Consider the following 24978-nt stretch of genomic DNA (forward strand, 5'->3'; position numbering starts at 1 on the left):
TCTCATTTGCTCAGTTATTTCACTAGCTTCACCTTTCAGACCGAAACACTCTTAATCTAAATGAGTAATGTGATTTTGATTAGATTCGGTTTACTCTGATGTTGCAGTGTATCACTTATAATCAGATAGCACACACAATATTTCTTCCTCCTACGCCATAAAATATTTGTTCCTTCTTTTATTATTATATTTATTGGACTGTAAATTAAAACTTCGATTAATTACTTAATATGAACAAAGCGGTTAGCGATCCACCAATGATACGTCCGTCTGACCGACACCTAACTTTATATAATGTAATATGATATTTTGATTCATAATTGTCGTGTACAATAGTGAGTACCTGAGCCCGAGTCGGAGGCGACCGACGTAGACGTGTTGTGTTTGGCGCCGCGCACCTTCCTCGACTTCTTACTGGACGATACCGCGCTCAGGGCGTAGTCGCTGTCGCCCTCCGCCTCCACCTCCACACCAAACTCTTCCTCCTGGTAACACGTACGGTCATGTTTCAAGTTCACACCTTACATAATTTATACGTCTAGATAGAGTCTCTTCCTATTAGACAACCGATAAAAACAGGCCAGGAATATTAGTTCAGTGTGCGTGACAATTTACGTCTTACACTCGCGATTTGTATGACACTTTGTAAGTGTGCGTGAATCGCTCAAAATAGAAGTTAGTTCTAGACTCAATTTTTTTTTCGACGTTTTTACAGCTGTCATAGTCTAGACCTATAATTAATGATCCAATGTTTAACAACTTATCGTATACTAGACATTTTAATTTCATTATCAAAGATACACGAATGTCACCGGACTGTAGGCCTTAAAACTAATAATTATCTTGTTGCTGCAATGTGCAATTGACAATTATTTCTGTATATGAATGCGCCCAATATAATCGTAGTCTGTGTCGTCCAATAACACTTGTTTATAGAAGAGAGGACAGGTATACGGGTCACCAGTGATCACCGCCGCCCACATTCTCCTATAACACCAGTGGAATCACAGAAGCGTTGTTGGCCTTTTAGAACAGTGTACGCGCTTTTTGGAAGGTACCAATGTCAAATAGCTCTAGAAACACCGCACAAGGAAGCTCATTGTACAGCTTGGTCGTAAGTAAAAGAAAGTTCCTTTAAAACCGAACTGTGGAGGAACGGCATACATCCAGATGAAGGCAATGATATTCTGATTTGTGACGTGTCGTGTGAAGGTGGAATTCGGCGGCAGGTATCAGGTCAAGCAGCTCCTCGGAACACTCTCCGTGATAAATGTGGTAAAAGACACAATGAAGCGACGTCTCTACGCAACGCCAAGTAATCCAGCCGTTCACAGAGCACTGGGTCCCCGACAGTTTGAGCAGCTCAATGAAAATCACTATTGAGAGCAAAAAGGTGACGATTTTTTGTGATTTTTTTTTTTTTTTTTTTTTTTTATATTATTGAACCAACAGCACACAAAAATTAAACTAATAACAAAAATATTATGCGATGGCCGACTGCCAATTACAGGTTCACACTATTTATGGTATAACATTTAACGCTCTAATTAAACTATGATTAAATCAAAATAAAAAATAATTAACTAATAAATATAAAGGTGTGTATGAGTGTATGTGTGTATGAGTGTATGTGTGTATGAGTGTATGTGTGTATGAGTGTATGTGTGTATGAGTGTATGTCTTAAGTCGTTTTCAACTCTTCGATTACAGTATACTTAAAATGATTTCCTTTTTGAAAGAGCTTTTAGTATGGACGAATATATCTGTTGGTAAGAAATGTTTATTATAGCAGCTAAGGGTACGGCAGACCACCGAATTCTGTGCATAAATAGAGTGAGTAATTGGGACATTAAAAAGGGTGGTATGCCTTGTACGCTTATTCGGGATTCTAAATTGCATGAATGAAGATGTAAGTTCGGGGCAGTCAATTTTGTTGTTGCACACGTCATACAGAAATAACATATCGAGTAAAGTTCGCCGGTCTTTTAATTGCATTAATTTATGTTGGCTACAGGATTCCTCATAACTAGAACTATAATGCTGAAGGCGATATTCTAATACCTTTACAAATTTTGATTGTATATTCTCTATTTCATCGATATATATCCTATAGTATGGGTTCCAGATATTACAGCAGTATTCTATAATGTATGTAATTTAAATTTTCATGAATGTATATTAAATTTTCATAAATGTACTAAGAATGAACAGTCATAATATTTATTAATTTTTTCTTTGAGAGACTGTCTATAACCAAGCTGATATATAGCACAAACAGCTCTCTTTTGCAGGACAAACACTATATCAATGTCAGCAGCATGACCCCACAGTAAAATACCGCACGTCATGATGGAAGGTATAGTAATACAGTGGAGGATAGCTATATATCAAGATAATGTGAATATTTAAGTTTGTTGCTATTTATTTATTTTTATTAGGCACTTCAACAGAATACATATTAATACATTTACAAATATAAACTTAACATTATTTACAATTCTAATATGCACACCTATAAAAGAAATGCACAGCATTGACTAATAATGATTTAAAGTAGGTGTTTTAAAATTAATTACATATAAAAGCTAATGTAAAAATTAAATTTAAGTTACTAGGTTAGTTTATAGGATGACTTAAAAGTATGTTAGTAATTTATTCTTAAGTGAGCCATGAGAGTCATTGAATATATCTACATTTGGGTGTTTTCTAACAAGCATGTTATATTGTTCGCCAGCTCTGATAATTGACGAATTCAGTCCTAAATTCGATTTTATAAGAGCTATATACTTAGTGTGGCCATAAATACTGTAAAAATTAAAAATAAACAAAATATAACATTTGAATTTGGAATCTGTAATTTTTATATGATTGTACATTGAGTTTTCTTTTTTGGCGCCAATACATTGTACAATATTTTGCGATATTAAAATGGAGTGGGGTGATAAAGAGAACCGAATCGCTGTGATTGCATTATACAAAGTAGGTATGGAGCTAAATGCAATTTTTAAAACTCTCCATACGTTTGGTATTAGTAAAATGTTTGTGTACCGGGCTATTAATAGGTACAATGAGACCTCCTCTGTTTGTGACAGAAAAAGATCTGGCGGTCCACGTTAGTGTTCGTACGAAGAAGGTGGCCAAATTCAAATATTTTTATTCAAAATAGGATTCGAAATCACTTATTGAACGTCAAAAACTACCACCCATTCAAATGAGACTGCCTCAGACCTGAGAAGAATGGGCGCGAGAAACTCAGCGGGCTTTTTTTAATATAAAAATATGGATTACAATGTGATATCGTACAATAAACATTTATATTTAAAGATCCTGACGGTGTTCGCTTTATTCCCAGTCCGTGGTGTCATAAAGAAAATCGTTTATGCTATAGTAACCTTTCCCACACAAACATTTTTTAAAAATTCTTTTAAATTTCGTAACACATTTGTTTTGTACATTTTCTGGGATCATATTGTAGAAGCATATTATACATCGCCCAACAAAAGACTAACTCGAGCCCACCGAGTAGTAGGCATAACAAGTTTATGTTTATGTCTCGTGTTAACGTTATAAATGTCACAGTTTCTAGAAAACTCCTCAATGTGCTTATTAACATACAGAACATTATCAAAAATGTATTGAGAAGCAACAGTCAAAATGTTTATTTCTTTAAATTTTTCTCTTAATGATTAACGTACTGGTCAAACCAGTATGCGAAAGTATCCGAAGAAATGCTGTCCGAAAGCAAAAGATTTGATGTCGGGAGATGCAGCATAGCACCTAGAACCATTTCGCGTATATTAAAAGATGACTTAGGACTTGCAGCCTATAAGAGTACGTATATACCTATAACGTACTAGTCATTTCTTAACTGATAATTAAAAAAATAATAGGGTGCTAAAATCGAAACAACTATTGAAGCGGTGCGCAAAGGGAGGTCACAATTTTTTTGTACATATTTTGACAGAAATAATTACAGATGAAAAAGAGTTACATTTATTTATTTAGAGCATTGGTAATACTGGTAGTAAAGAACAATATTTAAATCATTTTTCCATATACTCGATTATAAGGTAACCCCCGTTAGGTTTATGGGCAAAAAAAAAAATTGATGAATATTACTTTTTATTTTTTCAATGTATAAAAATACACAAATGAAAGAGTTTGAAAAAACATTTTACTAATTTATTTCTTCTTTTAAATGTAACCTTTTTAAATTCATCAAAATCAGAGAAAACAATACAAATAGTACAGCAAAACAGATTTTACTTACAAGTTTATACTACTAAGTTTATACTTTTACCTATATGCGAAATGACTTCCCACGACCTATTTATTACTCAAACTGATTATAAATAATGTTACAGATAAGAAATTAACAATAGGTAACAGGTAGGTAATAATGGCTTTTGAATTCGGAACCTGTCATTCTTATACAGAATATTAAGGTTGCATTTAGTATTTGACCGACGGTCAGTGCTAACAGCTAGCACTAAATGTAGCCTAAATGCGTTCTAACATTTTCGCGCCATCTATGTTTTAAGCATACTTGAAATATTAAAATGGAGCGCAGATGAGAAAGAGATTGATGAAAGAGAATCAAATTTCTGTAATAGCATCACACAAAGTAGGTATGGAGCTAAACGCAATTATTGAAACCCTTCGTCCACTTGATATTACTAGTCGGATGTTTGAGTACCGGGCTATTAATAGGTACGTAACACCTACCTTATGTGTAACTTTCACTCAGTGTTCATACAAAAATATTTATCTAAGCCGTGAAGGCTAAATAACCGCCATATCTTGATATACCTAGAGGAGAACTAACTAGTTGATAAAGGACCGACAATATGACTTTCGCCATTTTCAATCGGCTGGCGATCTTATGGTAAACGTAAAACATAAATGGGCGAAAGCTGACGGAAATAAAAGAGAAGGCCTGACAGTTAGGATAGGAGTAAGTCTGGATATAACGAAGGCCTTCGATCGTGTATGGCTTAAAGCCCTTTTCCCAAAACTTCTATCATTCGGGCTTTAGTTAGTGGACCACAAGCTTTCTCACCGCGCCAAGCATCTTGATCGTTATCGACAGGACGTTCCCAAACTTGGCTAACCTTGTTCAATTTAACACCCAAAAACAATCAAGAGAGAGCCTCCAAATCTCGAGCGATTGTCATATGACCGGCAAAACTGGGGGTGATAAATAGCGCAAGACAACAAAGCGCAGGACTGGCCACATATGGGAGTATTGCTCTCAATGGCTACATTATTTGGCGTTGCGTCGCTGTTTCACCTGATGCCTGCCACTGAAACTCACCCTCTTACAACGCGCCATAAACTGAGTTCATCTCGCCTCGAAAACCGCGCACTGCATTTGAATGGGCTTCGTTTCGCGGTGTTTCTGTTATTGGCAGTAGTTTACGATTTTGCCAACTTTGTGGAGTGAGGAGGGAAATCACTTTGAATCAAATAGTTTACATTTAAAAGAGTGACATCTAAAAATAATTTTCTTGAGTTGATTACATTTGTGGATAAAATCTTTAAATCCGCAGATCTATAACTATGCTCCCTGTATGGACTAAGTCACAAGCCCTAATGATTACCGTTCTCTTTGTGGGTTACTTTTTAACCGACTACAAAAAAGGAGGAGGTTGATGTTTGTTACCTCAAAATTTTCAACTGGGTGAACCAATTTTGATAATTCTTTCTGATTGACACCGACTTCAAAAATTACAATAATCGCAACTAGAATTAGATTAATTAATTAGATTGTATAAAAATACGCAATTAATTTTATACTTTTAATAATAATCAGCATCACAACACAACACCTTTAGATCAATCAATAGAGAAAAAATAAATCATAGTTTATTTATTAATAATAATATCTGGATATTATTTAGTGATGCTTGTTTTGCACACCGTAACAGAGTGACAATGTGACATCATCCATTTCATGTCCAGAGATAATGTAACCTGACAGTATATATATCCTATACTCAACATCTACTATACAATTTCATATTAAAGTAACTCTTCAAACTCTCCTCCATTGTTTATAAAATATGTATACTGTATTTAAAAAAAATATAATAACATTATAAAAATATATGTACATTCATAGCAAGTCAAAGTTTAATCCCATAATCAATTGACAAAACTATATATAAATAAAACAAGTAGTATTGATTCATTGAGATTGTTATAAAATATAGCATTTCTCATTGTTTTCACACTCAATAATTTCTTGATTGGGGATTCAAAATTTTTAATCTCCTAGAAGTGTAATTTTCATTGTAAATTTATTTAGATGTTTCTCATGTCTACTAGTTTTAACCTAAAGCCAATAAAAAAAAGTAAACAGTAAAAAATTGGGGATGTAACTTCTGTACTCCACCCAGTTTACTTGTGTTTCATCCCTAGCAGACACGTTAGATATTATTATGAAAATATATACCAGTGAACTCATTATTTTTTGTAAGAATAAAATAATAATAATATCTTAATTGCAGTAAGATAAGATAGAGTTGAAACAAACATTAACATTGAATTATAATTGAGACATGTTTTACACAACCAAGAGCATCTAAGATTGAGAAAGCCTAAATTTTGTTTAAATACATATTATATTAATTGTGATGAATAAATGTAATTAGGGATAAAATAAAATTCAAATGAATCAGATATATAGTATCTCTTACCTCTTCACTCTCATTCTTTCGTTTTTTCTTCTTCTTTCTGCCTTTTTTATCTTCACCCCTAGCTTTTCTTTTCTTGCCTTTCTTTTTCTTTCTTCCATCTTCGGGTGAATAATCATCATCCTCCTATTATGATATTTTTATTAATATTTATCACATATAAAATGGTAAACATATTGGACTTTATTATATTATGATTGCTTGTGTACAAAATATTATGCTTTCTAATATTTTATGGTTCACTTTTCTTATTACTGTTTACAACTTCTTAATGTCAATGAATAACATAATATACATGTTATTCATTGACAATAACACTGTGTAATAATTACAACAATAAACTGGGTTTTCAAGACATGATTAGCTGGTTTATTGTGATTAAAGAAATTTAATATATATTTATTACTAAAGTTGGTGCACTTTAGATTATCATGGCCCACAATTTGTAAAGTTTGATCAGTACATACTTACAAAACAAATTATAAATTTAACAGTACCTTGGGAACAGCTATTTTGCTTGTTTTGATCTGACCAAAATAAATACCAGTATCATAACATTTTAAACTCAATAATTATTAATATATGAAAGGTGCAAACTATTTATTATGTAGAATTCATTTACACACACAAATTTAAAAATCACCTTTGGGGGAGCTTCATCACTTTCGGCGGAATTGTCATTCTGACCCTCACCTTCCTCCAGATCCTCATCACCTGAAACCAACATTAAATTAAAATATTGGTTCAGCTATTTTTATAATCCCTGTTTTTTGTATTCTTATGTTGGCCAAAACTTAGAGCTCTCATCTTTTCCACATCTCACGCGCACTTACACCCAAGAGGTCACTAATCCCTTTGTTTGGCGGCGTCCATTTTGTTAAGTAGTAATGAGGGGTTAATGCATGTTCTTCTCTGTCATAAACTGCCACATGAAAATATTTACCACGAAACCACAACAAACAGATTAACGGACACTTTGTCATATATTTATTTGATAAAACCAACAATTGCCCAAATCCTATAATGACTTCAGATATATACGTGAATATTTGATATTTTTAATTGCATACCGCAAGTACATAAACAGATGATACCGCTATTCGCATCTTACCTATGACATGCTAGCAAAGAAATTACAGTTTACCTGCAAAAGAACCATCTACTTCATCTTCTGAAGCCATTTAGATAATGAATAGACACAACACCACCACAAAATAATAATTTTAATATCAGATATAGGTAAAGGACGCGCAGTTTTTGCGACAATTGGTAATTAATTCAGAAAATGAAGCCGCCAGCCGCAGCCACTCCAATGAACTAGATCGAGGTGTGACAGAAGTATGTAGTTTTCTCACTTACACACGGGAGTTTGACAGTTTTTGACACATGACATTACATGTGATCTTAGAATAATGACACTATAGAAGTAGTATCCGCGTGCCCCTTTTGTATAGCAATAGTTTTGACAGGGGTAGTTTTAGGTGTTGTTATATTATTATTATGATCAAAATTACCCCTAACGGAATTAAATCTTACGACACAATGTCACATACTCAACAGATGATTGGGAATGTAAATGAATTATATTTAATTTTAAAGGACCATAACATAACAAAAATAAGTAATATTATGAATTAATGTAATTTTTTTTTTATTTAGGTACAATTTGTACGTTTATGAAAGTCAAGTTTGATGCCATATTGGTTCAAGAGACTACTAAGAGATTACAAAAGTCATTTCAATAATATTATGTGAAAACTACGGTCAGAACTCTAATAATGATCAGGAAATATATTGTTTTATTTTTTATTTCTATTCACATGAATTTAATTTCTTTCTTAAATCTAAGTTTTTTAATATGTACTTACAACTATGTAGTATTTCATTCATTTAATACATATTATTGTTACGAACACACAAAGGACAAAGAAACTAGTGCCATCTAGCGTCAACCAGTAAAACCACTCAAAGAACAAAGACAACATGAAACCCACTACTCATTACTAGATGGCATTAGAGGAACAACTGTGAAACTACAAGTATAGTCTCGAGTTTGTTGCGCCCATTCTCAGGCCTAAGGCATTCATTTTGGAATGGGTGGTAGTTTTTTGACTTTCAATATGTCACATCCTATTTTGAATAAAAATATTTGAATTTGAATTCGAAAACCGGGTACATTTTTAACTTTCTAGAATCATCCAACCCGGTCGATCACGTCCGCGCGAGTCAGGTACGTTCCAGAAAGGAACTTTCTGGAATGGTCTGGGACTCGTCTTAGCCCATACAGTATGGAAATAGCTTATATGAAATAAATGTAGGTACATACGTCTTGTTAGCATATTAGCTGACGATATACCAACCGAAATCCGTGCATTGGTTTTGTCAAAAAGTAGGCTTTTTAGTTTTTATTTTGAGGTAGTTTAAACGTCCTGTTAGATTTGGATAACTGGGTCAATGATTCAATGAACTTGAATATTTCAATATCATAAGGCGGCGTTGCCGCTTTGCCGTGTAAAAGTTGAATAGCAGCGCTAGAAAAGCTGCGTTTTAATTGCGCCTCCGGCGGCCGTCAAAGAGATACCACCGGCAAGTGTATCTTGTAGACTAAACACATTGTCGGATTTGGCCCGGCTGAACCATCGGACGCGGTCTGGTATAGGAACATTCTTTTTTATTTATAGAAAGGTAGGACAAACGAGTGTACGGGTCTCCTGGTGTTGGTGATAACCGCCGCCCACATTCTCTTGCAACACCACTGGAATCACAGGAGCTTTGCCGGCCTTTAAGGAGGGTGTACGCTCTTTTTGGGCGCTTGAAGGGGTACCTTCAAAAAAAACATCGTATCGTCCCGGAAACACCGCACAAGGAAGTTCAATCCACAACTTTGTAGTTCGTGGAAAAAAGCCCACGCCAGGACCGCCACACATCCAGATATGGTGGGGATGATATCCTAACTTGTGCCGTATCGTGCGAAGGTGGAATTCGGTGGCAGGAATCTGTTGAAACAGCTCTTCGGAACACTCCCAGCGATAACCAGCCGTTCACACAGCACAGGGTCCCCGACAATTCAGGCGGTCAACTGGATCGAGCTGATACTGGGGTGTGCCAGATCGGAGATCACAGCAAATTCAGCAGCTAGAATGTAGGCTGGCTTGAAGTATTGCCTTGTTCTATTAATGATGCCGAGCTTCTTCGACCCCAATTTGGCTTTGCCCTCCAGATGGCCACCTTTCTGGCAATCGCTCGAGATTTCGAGACCCAGTATTCCGATACTAGGCGAGGCTTGGGGTACTCCAGCGTTCACAGGCTTCGGGTTCGAACATATTCGATAGTATGTCACATTGTCGAAGGCAAAAAAATATTTTTATTACCGTCCGGACATTATTTCGTATATCCGTATTTGACAAGCTAATTCACTCATAACACAAAATAGATACGCAGGTTGACTTGGCCACTCTGGTTGCCTGGACGTTTGACTGTCTAAAGAAATAAGCCGCTCTAGTTGCGCGGACGTTTCAGTGTTCAACTCCTGTCAAAGCTATTGCTATCTGACAGGCACGCGGAGACCAAAAAGACTTTAAACACTACGTCTACTTCTATACAAAGTGTGTCCAATATTTTAAGGTATTATCTAGTCTGTGGTATTATCTATTAGGTCTGAAAGTGAAATCTTTCGTATTGTCAAATTGCATTACATAAATCCATATATTATACTCTTTGCATAAATCTTATTCATAAATTAAAAATATAAGTTAAAAAAAGTTGTAAAACTAATACGTAAGGCATTTGCTATTATTTTTATTTCAGGATAAATAATATATACTTTATGAAATTTGAATATCACGGTACTCCTGACAGAGGTTTTAAAAGAATAGCACCGGATTGTTATAAAAGTTAGATATTACATGGGCTGGATTTAAGGAGTAAGGATTATCTAGTATTATTGTTTACTCTTTACACGCTGTAACGATCGATATAAGGTGTTTAATATTAATATGAATGCTTTACTGGGTTACGGATCTTCTTCAGAAGAATCAGGATCAGAAAATGGAGAAGAAAATATGTTAGTATTGTAGAACTAATAAATTATGGTATTTTACTACGCAAATTTATGCTTAGTGTGTAAAACATGACCATTACTTTACAGAAAAAACACTGAAAGTGGCGAAATAAATAAAGAAACTGAAAAGCTCAAACTACCAAAACCAGTATTAGATGAAAGCAGTCTTCACACATCAGTTTTTAAAAACCCATTTGTGCAAGCTGAAAAAGCCAAGTCGGATTTACTAGAAAAACATGTTAAAATGGTAAAAGTTGACTAACCAGTTTTCATTTATTTAATCTTTGTATTACCAAAACAAGAGAATTATTTAAAAAAATAGAACTATTTATATTTCTTCTGAAAGGTACCTACAGTCTGTTGTTGAAAATACTTCCTTATGATACATGTTTTGCGTTGTAAGAATTTATAATTGATCCAATGAGCTAACCAACTAATATGTACTCACTTAAGGGTTATTAAGTATTGTTTGCATGGTTCTACCTTTGAGTATCTCCCCAGTACAAAGTTAAAATAAAAGACCATTCAGAAGCATTTTTTAATGATGTAAGAATGTATAAATTATTCCAAAGAGCTACCAAAGTACTATGCACTTATTTGAACTTTATGAAATATGGATTTCACAGTTCTTGAGTATATCCTCAGTAAATAAAGTTAAAATATAAAAGACTAATCCGTAGCACATTTTTATTGATGTAATGGGCAGGTATGATTTGATGCTGACCTGCTTTCATCTTATTGTTAATCTTCTCACGCCTGAGGCATTTTTCTTCCAAATGATTTATGGATATGACATTCAATAAAATAGTTCTATAGCATTGACAAACCATATTATAGCACCTTGTATAGTGACCTTATCCATTCACCTAGGTTCAATTTATAATGAATATGGCTGAATGTGTCCAAGTCATGGATGTTTGTATGTATTTATGTGTGGCTATGCCAGTTTGGAGTAAGATAATTTGTGTGTGTCAATATTTAAAATAAAAAAGCCAAAATTGGAATTACAATAGATTTTGATTTTATCAACAGTGAAGCCTCAATTATTAACAACTATCGTATAAAGAATACAAAAACTGCACCATTAACAATATAAAATTGTTATTAAAGGTATTTTTGTATATAGGGGCTTCTGTTTTTGCAATCCACATACTTAAATCAATTTTGCAATGTTGGCCAGTCACTCCAACCTGCCAACTCCTTCCACAAGTTCAAAATATTCCTGGTGTGTTCTCATACTTCTCGCAATGACCTCATATTTATTAAGGCTTACCCCGTTAGTTTGCCACTCCTGCACATTCTAGGATTAAATGAGTAACTATTTCATCCACAGCCTGATATCCTCTGCTTTTCTCCCATCCTATCCTCTGTCCATTACACCAATTGTAAAAAGGTGCTTATTTAGTGATATGTGACCCGTAAGGCAGAAGATTTATTATCTATTTATTTTTTGTATTGTCTCTTCTATGCAGTAGCGAAAAACCTTATGAGGATTTCCTCATAAAAATATTCAATTTCAAATATTTTTAAGTGTGAAATAACACAAATACAATTTACAGGTATGTTACATAGATATGTATGTAGGTACAAAATTATCCAATAAATAGATTGAGAAGAAATTAATATCCAATCATTATAATTAGGTACATGAGCTCAAATATTTAGTAGGTTTTCCAAATATATAAGTCTGCTTATTTACTATTACTATTTATTGATATTCTTATCTGTATGTAAACTGATTTCTTATTTTTATTGGTATAGTGAAAGCTTACCATATGAAATCAGATAATTGGAGAGGAAACAGAATAATTTTTAGGCATCCCATATAACATATTATTATAATAAATAAGTGTTATCTTCATATTATTGAGAGAGTAAAGTATTATTAACAGTTTTGGTCTATTTTTGGTGGTGTGTTGTAAATAAAAGAAATAACTACTTAAAGGATATTAAACGCCCCCCCACACAATAAATTTGGCAAAGTAATGTATCAGATTAAACATATAATCGTCAAGTACATAGGCCATGACTGTTAAGGTTCCAGGTAAAGAAGAAACACAAATGATCAATGGTAAGAAAATATGTTGGAATTTTCGAAAGGGCCGATGTAGATTTGGTCACAATTGCAAGTATGCCCATGATTCAGACATACAAAAGTCTGCAGAAGAACTAGAAGCTGACAAACAGGTACGTGTATTAAGTTTATTAATTAAGTACAAAGTCAACATTTAGTGATCAATAGATACCGGATTATATGCAACATAAAAAGCTTAAAATACTAATGAACAATCTTTGAAACATGCACAAAGACTGACAGAATATTAACATTAAATAAGAAGTTTTAGGAATAAAAAAAAAATAGTCAGTTTAATTTTTTCATTTCAAACTCAGCATACAATTAGTACAACTATCCATTGATAGACAATTACGGGTAACATTATTGAAAATTTTTGTAAACACAAACTAGTATTGTTTCAAATGTTCAGTAGTAAGATTGTCTTTGATCATTCAAAATATTTTTACAAGTAGAAAATAATTGCTCCACATCCATTGAGGTAAGTGGGCAGGATTTGAACTTGGGTGATATGTTAGCATTTTCTGGCAAAAGTTCTGTTTATTATTTCATTATCATACAAAAACAAAGACGCGGGGCTGCTGCGCCGAAAAATTTGTAAATATAGCAATAATATGCATCTTATCTGGATTTTACTGAAAATATGCAATTAACTCTGAGGATGGCTAATATATGCAAATGCAAAATAATCCGGTTTCTAGTGATCACATACCAAATGTTAACATTTTAATAACATAGTTAAAGCTATGTTTGCCTATTAATAAATATATTTTTTTTTAGAAATACAAGTCTGTAGTTTGTGAAAGCAGTGGAACTCTTATGAACAATCTTCCTCCTGAAGTAGAAATAGATAATAAAATCAATCCGACTGATGACACCGTGTGGGAAGGTGGCATTAGGAAAAAGAAGAAACGACCGGGATTAAGTACAGGCCTTGTGCCTAGTCAAAAAGTTATTAAGATGTATAAACAACAAAAAATAAATAATACAATTTCCAAACAATAAAACAGAGTTTTATTTTAAATATTCCAATCAATTCATTCACAAGATTTCATCATGCATGAAATAAAAATCTTTAATTTTTTTTATAAATTGCTGTTTTTTAAGAAACCAATGCAATAAATAATGTTTAGTGAGCGGTTGAAGATAGTGCTTAAATGTGTTGACATTAAGAATTTAATAAAACATTAAAAGCACTATCCTTCGGGACTATATATCCTATAATTCGGGACATATTCCTAAGAATATGTTGTCTTTAGAGGTACATTCATGTGCTGATAAGGTAATTCTATATAAACACAGCTAGGGTTGAAATTGCAGCAACTTGCTTGCTTTCGTATTTCACATTCAGTGAAAATTTTCATTTTATAAGATTTTAATACTGTAATTTGAAACATCAATTTTAAAATCAACTTACATTCATATTTTCATTCCCAGATAGTTGAAAATTTCTGAGCGAAAGTACCAACTAGTGCTGATATTCTAAGTAACTACAATTTTTTTAAATTATACTTCTACATAAGTATGTACTATGTTTGAATTTACATAAAATAAATAAGATGTTCTATGTTTCACATTGCTATAATCTAATAAAATATATTAAAAGTCCTAATTTAAGTACAATTTAATTAACATTTCATATTTTACATCATTTATTTCAATGAAATATGCATGTTTAACAAGGCACAAAAATAACACTGTCACTTACATATTTATGAGGAATTATTACAAAAATAGTTCTTTAAAGGCAATTTAAATGATACACAGCTTAGGCAAATGCTTTAAATATAGATTCAACGGTTAGAGTACAAGTATGTACATCTGACAAAAAATATTCGATATAATAATATAATGTAGTTTAGAACCTAAGTCTTTAGTGCAACTTTCTTTATCTTTGGTGTGTGCATATTGATGCCACTAGTATTCTTGACATTGTCCAGACAATTATGGAATCCATTTGTGTCTGTAGTAGGAACTGCCCTGTGACCATTCAACTTGTGATGGCCATTCATTTTGTCATTACCAATTGCTTTGTTTGTCACATGTCCTGTAATTTTTCCCATTCCATTGTGTTTTGCACCATTGTTGAGAATCATTTTGTATTCGGGATAGCTAGCATTGTCACCATTCCGCTCGTCGGGTTTTTCCACCTGGTGTCCATTCAGGCATTTAGTGTGTCCTATGAAAAATAAAATCATATAAATATATATCTGAGTCAGACATTCACAGCTACAACCCTATTCAAAGGCTTTATTATTATCGATTGTTAAGTTTTAAGAGACATAAACAAACATTTTAAACATTGATAAAATAAAACAAACTCTTATATCATCTACTGTGCAACATATCTAAGACAAGACACAAACATTCACTAACATTACGACACTGTCTAGCATTTTATTACTGACACCTATAAAATACATACATGTGTATATATTGACAAAATTATGGACCCACATTAATGTCATATTATTATTATATTATGGCATAGGTTAGGGAAAGCTAAAATATTAGAGAAAATTGTAATCATTTCAAATATGTTTATTTAAAATAGGATTTAAAATCACATATCCAACAGCAACCACCACACATTTGAAATAGTATGCCTCAGACTTGAGAAGAATGAGCACAAGAAACTTAGCGGGCTTTTCTTTATTAACATTTCATTAGAATATATATAATATTGTACAATAAAATTTATTATTAAATAGCCTTAGCATGTTCAGTCCATCCCAGTCTGTGATAAATATAATTAAGAAGCCATTTAAGTTATATATATTATGTTATAGTAACCTTTACCACACAAACATTTGTATTCTCATTTTTCATTTGTTTGGAACTGGTGGTTACGTAACTAAAAAAAATCATATTTTATTTTTGAAAAATAGGATTTATTTTAAAATCACTTATTGATCATCAAAATATTACACCAACCATTTAAAAAAAATTCTTAGACCTGAGAACAACGGACGGAGTAACTCAGTAATTTTCTTCTTTACAATTAAAATTTATTAATTAATGTCCCATAGTCCTGGAAACAACGCACATGCTTATTCCACAGCTTGGTTCTATCAGGAAGAAAGTTCCATGGAAACAGCAATGTGGAGGAATGCAGCACACCCAGCTGGTTATGTATGTATCTCACATTTAAAACTTGGATCACATTGTGTAGGTCATAATTTTTAATATTATGTTCCGATAATTTCCCACAATAATGTTGACACATAATAAGGGGCCAATAATTTTGTCATTGATTTATGTGATTTATAAATCGCGAAGTATATATAATACATATTACACATGCAATTAATAAAAAAAGAGATTTTTAAAATGCCCAAATATGTAAATACACAAATACTATATAAAGAACCTTTTGTTTGATGACTCTGAAGGCATGCAACAACAAGAATGTCTTTAACGAAATACTAAGCAGTTGTGTGTAACTGATAACAACACTATTTTATATATTATTGATATCAATATATGCGTATCCTAAAAATTGCAAACAGATAAATTAACATAGTACATCAATTTGTTTCTATAGATTCTCAACTCTACTTATTTCAATTTTAAACTCATATTTGCATACAGGGCTATTCTTCAAGATGTATCCAATTATTTACAGAATCAGTTGTTTGATAGCCAGTCATGTTATCTACTAAACAATATTACATTTTGTTCATTGAATGTGATCTGTTCGAATAAGATCAAAATAAGTAGCTACTTATTTTTGGATGTCTTTTATGTGGACTAACTTAACTAATTCAAATTCAACACATTGGAACATAACTCTGTGTGAGAATAGATGTATGAATGGGGTTTGATTTCGAAAAGTTTAGTACGAGTTTGATATCAATTTTTTAGTTACAAAGTACAAATACCTATTTAAAACCCTAAATATATATATATATATATATATAAACCACATATATATTTATAAAAATTGGTCAAGTGCGAGTCGGACTTATCCATCAAGGGCAGCAAGTAACATAATATGTTTTATATTTGAGTAGATTGCATGAAAGGTAAATTGCAGTTTACGATTAATGACGTACTATTTATGGGTTTCTATTCTAACAATGGGGAACCCCCAAAATTATATAAAGTGGCTGTGACATACGGACGGACGGACAGACATGACGAATACATAAGGGTTGAAACCCCAAAAAAAAATTGTGGAATTGGTTTATTATTTTACATAAATAGTTTGCAATTAGAAGTATAACTAAACATACAACTTAGTGTCGCTGTTACTTGCTTTATTATTTAAGCCCACCTCGCACATCTTTACATATTCACTGCTATATCTCGAAAGGTCAGCTGCTGTAGCGGCTTCAATCACGCTATAGGCTTTTAAAACTCATGGCATGTTTAAAAGGAACAGCAATTATTGTTAATTTAGGAGGTATTGACGAAAATATTAATTTACTCTGTTTAAACATCCCAAACCCTTCCACTCGACCACTCTTGACATCTTTGTATATTTATATTATACTTGCTGGTCTCCATTAGCTTTGTTTGACCAAAAAAAAATATCAAAAATCTGGTACTAACATTATTATGTCAATTCGCCCTGTATATTGTGTGTAAAACGTTTTATTTCAATTGCGCGCTAACGGTTCTCGAGTTTTAGGCGAACATACGTACACACATACATTCTGTTTTATATTTATATGACATTGAGTTTGTATGCTTCAGCTGTTTATCTTTTTATTGTTTAGCATATTATTATGTAAATCTTAATGCTGTTTTCTTCTAATATAATATAGTTATCAGTACTGTTTGCCATAAGAGCGGTATCGTTATTATAATGGGTGACCCAACCTCTAGCCTGGTATTGTACCACATTTGATATCAAACTTCAACTAAGCTCTTCCAAATGTTTACTGATAAATGTGGCATTACTTACCGTTCCCACCAGAGCCCGCGTAGTACCTTTTTGAAGTTTTCCAATCTTCTTTTAGTGACAAATTATACATAGAATACGCTGGATCTCCAGTGACCTCCTTTTCAATTGTGAGGAACTTTGGCAGCGACGCCAGCAGTGCATCTTGATCATAAGCAGCGCTGTAGGTCTCTAGGAGAACAAGTCCTCGACATCTGAAATTAATAAATCAACTGAAATCACTTGTAATAATCTTGGAATATCTCATTTAACATTAATTAGTGAGCTGCAGTAAACTGTCATATAATGTGATATATTCACCTGGGATGTGTTGGCTGCCTGTACATATCCAACTGGTAGTACTGATTGTTGTATATGAAACAGCGCCGCTTCTTGAATATCGTGAAGTGTGCCTCGTCCCTCTGCGGCAGCATGTTCAGGTAGTCCCGGTGCGTGAGCTGCGTCCGCACCTCGACGGACTGGCCGTTGGGGTGGAACTTCCTCATGGTGTGGATGTAGGACCAGTGGCCCTTCTGGCCGCGCTTGCGCAGCCTCACTTGAGCCTTGCGGAAGTCGCTCTGTAAGTAGTTGTGCTCCACGTCGAAGTCCTGGAAGGGCGGGAACTCCGTCTCGCCAGGGAGCGGCGTCTTGACGAGGAACTTGCGCTTCTTGGCGTTGACGTTGAGTCTGTCGCCGGTGTCGAGTCCGATGCGCTGACAGACGCAGGCGATCAGTCGGTTCATCTTCTTGTCGAAGTCCGTCGAGTTGTCGATCACGTCGAAGTACGGGTGCCCGACCCAGGCCGCCGCCGCGTTGTAGTCCAACTCCCGCGCTAGCTCCACGCCCTCGGAGCGGCAGGCGTGCTCCTGGAACATAAAACGATCAATATATAATATGCACTTCCGGCATTGCACTGCAATAAAAGCACGCTATCATTCAAGGTCATACAATATGAGAGCTATGCCATATATCATTTTCACGTGAACCTTATCAAACAATAATATTATACTAAATCATGAGTAAATCTCCAAATGACGTAATTGTTTTGATCAATCATTGATAAAATTGTTTCGCTGTCTCGAATGACGGTACTCTATATAGGGTAGAGTTATCTCATGCCAACAAAAAACGTAAAATCTTGTAAGATCCATGTAATACAAACTTATTTAAGAGTGCCTCTGTCTTTAGTTGTAGTTATTATGTAATGAGATAACCTAACAACACCTTATAGTGACCATATTATTATCAATATTAAAAATATTTTATGTTTAAATAAGTATATTTACTTGGCCATCGCCGCATAAAAACAGTAAATATATATTATTATATTATATTGTTAAGGGCGTATCTTTATCTGAAATATTCGACACAAGTGACGATCAGAATGAGTGGCTTGGAAAAAAACTACTAGTAATCTAAATACACAACCAAAATTGCAAATTTATAGGTAAGATTTCTAGGTACGTCCGTGCGGCAAGAGGTCGCACACTAAAATCTAATTGTATTATAAAGGTGAATGGCAGGTTTCAGTGGAAGTCTCGTACACCAAAAAAAAGTCGTGTTTAAACATGAAATATTTACATTTAATAGATCATTGTATAAGAATATGTTGTATTAATTTTCTTTTTTTTTATAAAGTTGGGAGTCATAAGTTAAGTTTGTTTTTTTAGAAGTTTTGGGGTTATGTTACGACCCCGTTTGCTTGACTTTTAGAGATCAATACCTATACAAATAATTGAAACAAAATCATTCTTATATACACACGTACATACATATGTATATGTATAAATAAACGGTCAGATAAAAGCAAGAAACATAATTGAACCAAAATATATATATATACGCGTCAAATTGAGATGCTTCCTTGTGCGGTGTTTCCGGGACGATACGACATGGGTACCTTCAAAAAACGCGCGTACACCTTCCTTAAAGGCCGGCAACGCTCTTGTGATTCCTCTGGTGTTGCAAGAGAATGTGAGCGGCGGTGATCACTTAACACCAGGTGACCCGTACGCTCGTTTTTCCTCCTATTCCATAAAAAAAACCTTTTTTGAAGTCTGTTAAATGCTACCTACTGCTCAACTAGCAACAGCGGTCTTCTTTGTGTAAAACCACAATTTTCTCATGTTCTCATGTTAGGATACTTTAGAACTCCCACCAGGCAGTCTACTACTACTACATAATATACTACTTGCATATTTTGAATAACAAAAACAACTTTTCATTAAATGGTCTTTATTGAGACATATCTTATCTACATGTAGTATAGAAACGTATGGATAGTGGCGCCTTTTCAATCAACTACACTCTTAAAATAACGTCATCCAAGAAGTTAGCTGGTCGCGAAACTCCCTCATGGCGAGCATAGCCCAGGTACCAGATGATACTCATCACATGGGAGCAACACCCCACAGTTCTCAGCCCTACAATGCAGTTGCAATAATAACTTATTATTGCTTCTCTGCCATGATTACCTACTTCAGTTACAATAAAAGCAAAGTATGTTTTTCCTGAAGAGTGGCGAGACTTTATATTTGCCCGAAGCAGCATTGGATTTATTCCCTGTAATCCAGGTATTTGGTCACGGCTCACTTCTAATGTGTAAATACCGTGAAACCTGAAATGTTCACCGACATATGAACGCGCCTGCTTTATTTGATAGGTGCCACAAGCAAAAAGAATCAAGTCGGCCATAGTTTGAAGCAAATAATTGGAACTCTTCTCAGTGTATAAGTATGTTGCGTCTGCGATTGTAATGGCTGGTTTTTGCTCGTGACGGAAGATCAGGGTCCCCAAGAGTACCATCTGCAACAATTGAATTTTTTGCTGCCACTTGCTCTCTGCCACACGCACGATCGGCATTTTTGCTGCAATAGTTCAGATTCGACTCCACAATCACAGCACAAAATAAGACGTATTAACACAACACACCGTCCTTTCGCAAACTGTACAGTTTTTTGAACGAAGGAGCACAAACTCAACTCAACGTCGTTGGGAAAAGATATAGTAATAAATAAGCCAATGTTTCAAAAAACACACAGTACACGACATAAAACAGCTAGTAAATAGAATTTCACGTTTTTGCAAATGTGAAATTCAAATACCCTGATTTTCACTTTGACATGACAGTTGTTCTTTTTTGGCTTGCTAGCTTTAAAGTACTGATTCAAATAGAATGAAATTTAAAATATACAACCTTTATACTATGATTGCTTGGTTACTGAAAATAGGCTTATATCAATCATGCTTATAATTTTACCCACAACGAAGTTATAGGTCACTCGAAAATAACCTGAACTGCTTCGAGAAAAGGATAGTACGGCCGTGCCGCTTGTTTTTTCACGATTTGGCTGATATTATTATGTACTATTAACTAGTGTACTAATGTATTTGGATGGCTCTAAAATGCGATGCTTGACGGAAAATGTTCCATGAATAAAGCTCAAAAATAGCCAGCCCAACACGTAAAGACACGTGTTTGATAGCAGAAGAGAAGTTGGGAAATCCATCATCATAGTACGTTGATCCAGCTATTAAATGAATAATTATTATCACAGGAATGACAGGAACAGTGCAAATATTCCATTCCCGATACTTTTAGTGCAGCCTATGTATGGTTGCCAGGTGACAGACACTTAGCTGCTGCTACGAAGATATTTTCTATAATGTTCAAAACAATGTGATATTATGTATATTAACACGGTAATGATATTTCTTATATAAAAAATGAATCTCATACAATATATTTTGTTTCGTGGGCTTCATACGCAACATTCGCAAAATGTATTAAATAATCACGACAAACAAATATTTATTTCACTTCGGTTAATTTATTCAAACTAGTAACAAAACAGCGTGTATATAATTTTTTTTTTGATTGGGATGAAAATATATAAATTCCAGTTACACATTGTTAATAACTTGGCTCATTGAAAATCAATAAATTCGTAATTAATTGATAAAGTTACATAAGGCATGTTTTACATCAAAGGTTATGGTGTTACGAATGTAGTTTATAGCGCTGCGGGGCACGTACGAACATATTACGTCCAGTGTCCTAGTGATAATATACATAATGAAATATTACCAGCAATTATTGCTCGCTGCGATATATTGAAATGATAATATTATACTTAGGTATGTATACATTGTGCGCTGTATGGAAACGTTTGCAATCACAGTTGCATATTTGCGAAACGATATTGTGTTCACCAGCGGAAACACGATACGACGACTGAAACAATGGTTATCATTTTACAGTCTTTGTATACAATTATATATCAAGCGTCTCACGCTTCGGTATCATTATCATTGTAACGAAATACTTTAATGATATGACCCATATAGACCAGTGGTTCGATCCTGTCCACTGAGCTAGACCAAGCTAGAAGTTCCGGGTTCAAATCCCGCTCGGTTGGCTGCATTTGTATGATGAATACGGATGTCTGTTTCCGATTTATGGATGATGAAAAATGTCGTTGACTTGCATCCATAGTAGAGGCTATGCCTAGATTGAGGCAAGATAATGTCTAAAAGTGTGGCAATATTACTATTATGTTACATTTATAGATATATGTGTATGATTATTACTTCTATATAATGTCAGCGCGATAAGACTGCAATATAAAATATACGACAAACATCTCATAATCCCCAATCTCAACGAAATAAAAGATACAGCGACTGAGTTATATATTTTGCATTTATTAAGGAAATACTTCTCGCGCTTCGAAGTTCCGCTACAACATTTTATGTCCTTCTCTCTCTACGAATCATCTAAATTCTAGAACCTACACGAGTGTTTCAACGCGGTGTTCAAAAGTTAAGGTGATCAACAAACTAATTATGTACCCATATTAAACATTAAACATTGTAGTGCTGTGTACAATAACAACCGACATTGTATCTAATATTTATTGTACATCATTTCAATTAGAGATATCATGCTAAAATATTGTGCATACTGTTATATGAGAAAATGTGTCGAAGATAGGACTTTCACGTTAAGGTCCGCCCTGCCCATGACAATGCAATGCACACAGGATTATGTATTGAACCTTGATTCATCACAATAACGCTCTTCACACAGACAGACGTAACATGTTAGGTCTCATTTGGCCAGTAGTTTCATCAGCTACGGCGCTATTAATTTAAATACAACAATGCTCCACTCTGCTAAAAAATCCGAAGTGATAGTAGAATGTAATTAACAATGATACTTTTTGAGTTCTTTAATTATTTCAAAGAAACACATTTAGTAATTCTAGATTTCGATACGCTGATATATAACTATTGGTTATTGTTGAGGACTCGCTCTTTCATCATCATCATTTCAGCTGGAAGATGTCCACTGCTGGAGCAAGGCCTCCATGACGATCGGTCCTGCGCTGCCCTCGTCCAACCTAGATCTTGTGGGTGCGGTAAATCCGGTACGTCACTCTCTATCTCCTATAAACTCACCTCGGTAGAGTAGAAGTCTTCAGCGCCGTTGGCCGCGGAGACCATGTGAACGATATGGTTATACCTGTTGTCTCTCAGCTCCACACTATTCCAATTGTTGTTGTTCAGCATCGCCTCCCATTTTTCCTTCGAAATAACTGCAACAAACACTTCCCATCAAATATTTTATTTGATAAACAGCTAAAAATCAGACCAATATGTTGTTATTTAACCGACACCACGAAAGGTCACAATTGACAACAGTCGTGATCATTTTTTATGATTGTTACCGATGACCTGTCAATCAACCGATTCGAATGTTTACTTACTCATTTGAAAGGAACTTTTTTCTACCAGATTCCCACTAGCTAAATAAAAAAAATAATGTATTTCAAATCTGAGGATGGAATTCGTGGGTGGATGGATGGAAGCTGCTAGAGGGGGCTCCAGTAGGAGGCTGCTTCGCACAGGACCCGACTAGTGTGTACCACAGCGGCGCCTTCTTCTACCGTGAAGCAGTAATGTGCAAGCACAACTATGTTTCAGTTTGAAGGGCGCTGTAGCTAGTAAGACATAACAGCTTGAGACCAAAGTGAAGATTGCAATTGCGATGCCCCACAGAATTTTGGGTTCGTCAATCCATTTATAACGTCGGCAATACTCCTGTGATTCACCTGGTGTAACACCAAGCGAGTATAGTGTGCGGTGATCACTTACCATCAGGTGACCTGTATGCTCGTCCTGAGCCACATTGCTTTGTAATAGACGAGGTAACGATCAGGTGAACGTTTTGTTCGTATTGTTACATTTTCTAGAAAGGAGAAAAATTAATTCAGGGCAATAAATAATGAGATTGAGGCGAAAACTCTTGAAACAAAAAAAAACAAGGATTATTGAACGTCACATACTACCGCCCATTCGATACATCGCTCAGAGCGAGGGTTGCGAACCGTACTCTAAAATAGATTATTGATATCTATAATATCATGGAGGCGTACTCTATAATCTATAACACTAATAGAGAATCCTTAAATACTCTTTTTGCCACAATGTTTGCTATACTACTGCGTCATGTAATATTATACAAACCCATTATCATAACCGAAAAAGTCGACTATTTACTGTTAAAATGTTGGTATCCCCAAAGCCACATTCTGAACGCAGCCACTAATGTTATTATGTCAATGTCATGTCACAAGTTGTTTTGAGAAGTCTGTCATGCTTTTTAAAAATATAAAATAAATAATACTCTTTTTTGGAAGTCCATACTCTTTATTTATCTCCTTTGAAATCCTGCAGTCTCCATACTGTAGGTGAGTAAACGAAATTACGGAAAGGAGAAGAAAAGAAGGCAATAACACTGCTTTTAATTTGTAGTGATAAAAATTAGATTAATTATAAATTATTTTGTGTAGTTAACCTGGATCCATCTTTTAAATTTAACAGCTTTTTAAATACTTTAATACTTATCGTTATCGTCATAACAATTCGATACAAATGACGTTACCAGCAAATAAAAGTAAAGGTATTGCTAGATTACAGCAGTCAGGAGCTGTGGATCCCATTTATTGTAGCTCCAACATGTCGGGTGTATACAACCTTTACGTAGAAGGATGAAGACATTTGAAAGATATGTGCTGCAAAACGTTCCCTTACGCATGAATGTTTTATTGCACCACGGGCAGCGCGAGTTTGCAATCTTAAGCGGGCGAGGCGGCTCTCCAGTAAAAACCTGCTGTTTATGGAGATTCGCAATACTCTGAGAGGGATATGCGTAGACAGCCTTTGAGATGGGAGTTTGCTACTTGAAGGTCGCTACGTGATA

At 34.5% G+C, this 24978-nt stretch overlaps 3 protein-coding genes across 4 annotated transcripts in view; 1 reads left to right on the plus strand and 2 right to left on the minus strand.

Annotated features, from left to right (window-relative positions):
- The window catches only part of LOC126966139 (chromodomain-helicase-DNA-binding protein Mi-2 homolog), a 31690-nt gene extending 23673 nt beyond the window's left edge, over positions 1–8017 (minus strand). The window contains exons 1-4 of the mRNA XM_050810078.1: positions 7840–8017; positions 7339–7409; positions 6699–6821; positions 344–485 (exon numbers count right to left, since the gene is read on the minus strand). Of these exons, the coding sequence (XP_050666035.1) occupies positions 344–485; positions 6699–6821; positions 7339–7409; positions 7840–7876 (373 nt within the window). The 5' untranslated portion in view covers positions 7877–8017. The remainder of the gene's footprint in view (positions 1–343; positions 486–6698; positions 6822–7338; positions 7410–7839) is intronic.
- A 2286-nt stretch (positions 8018–10303) lies between these two features.
- Positions 10304–13836, plus strand: LOC126966391 (zinc finger CCCH domain-containing protein 8). Of its 2 annotated transcripts, XM_050810403.1 has the most exons (5): positions 10304–10319; positions 10503–10758; positions 10843–11002; positions 12793–12942; positions 13610–13836. In XM_050810403.1, exons 2-5 carry the CDS (start codon positions 10691–10693, stop codon positions 13832–13834), a joined length of 603 nt encoding a protein of 200 aa, XP_050666360.1. In that variant the 5' UTR covers positions 10304–10319; positions 10503–10690; the 3' UTR covers positions 13835–13836. The 2 variants fall into 2 exon arrangements, with proteins under 2 accessions (XP_050666360.1, XP_050666351.1); XM_050810394.1 differs by lacking the exon at positions 10304–10319 and having other exon boundaries at positions 10404–10758.
- LOC126966280 (TRPL translocation defect protein 14) overlaps positions 13821–24978 on the minus strand; it is a 34456-nt gene continuing 23298 nt past the window's right edge. Inside the window, exons 6-9 of the mRNA XM_050810273.1 lie at positions 23175–23311; positions 18036–18580; positions 17739–17929; positions 13821–15008 (exon numbers count right to left, since the gene is read on the minus strand). Of these exons, the coding sequence (XP_050666230.1) occupies positions 14695–15008; positions 17739–17929; positions 18036–18580; positions 23175–23311 (1187 nt within the window). The 3' untranslated portion in view covers positions 13821–14694. The remainder of the gene's footprint in view (positions 15009–17738; positions 17930–18035; positions 18581–23174; positions 23312–24978) is intronic.

Source organism: Leptidea sinapis, chromosome 1 (genome assembly GCF_905404315.1).
Source record: "Leptidea sinapis chromosome 1, ilLepSina1.1, whole genome shotgun sequence".
In the NCBI taxonomy this organism is placed as follows: Eukaryota; Metazoa; Arthropoda; class Insecta; order Lepidoptera; family Pieridae; genus Leptidea; species Leptidea sinapis.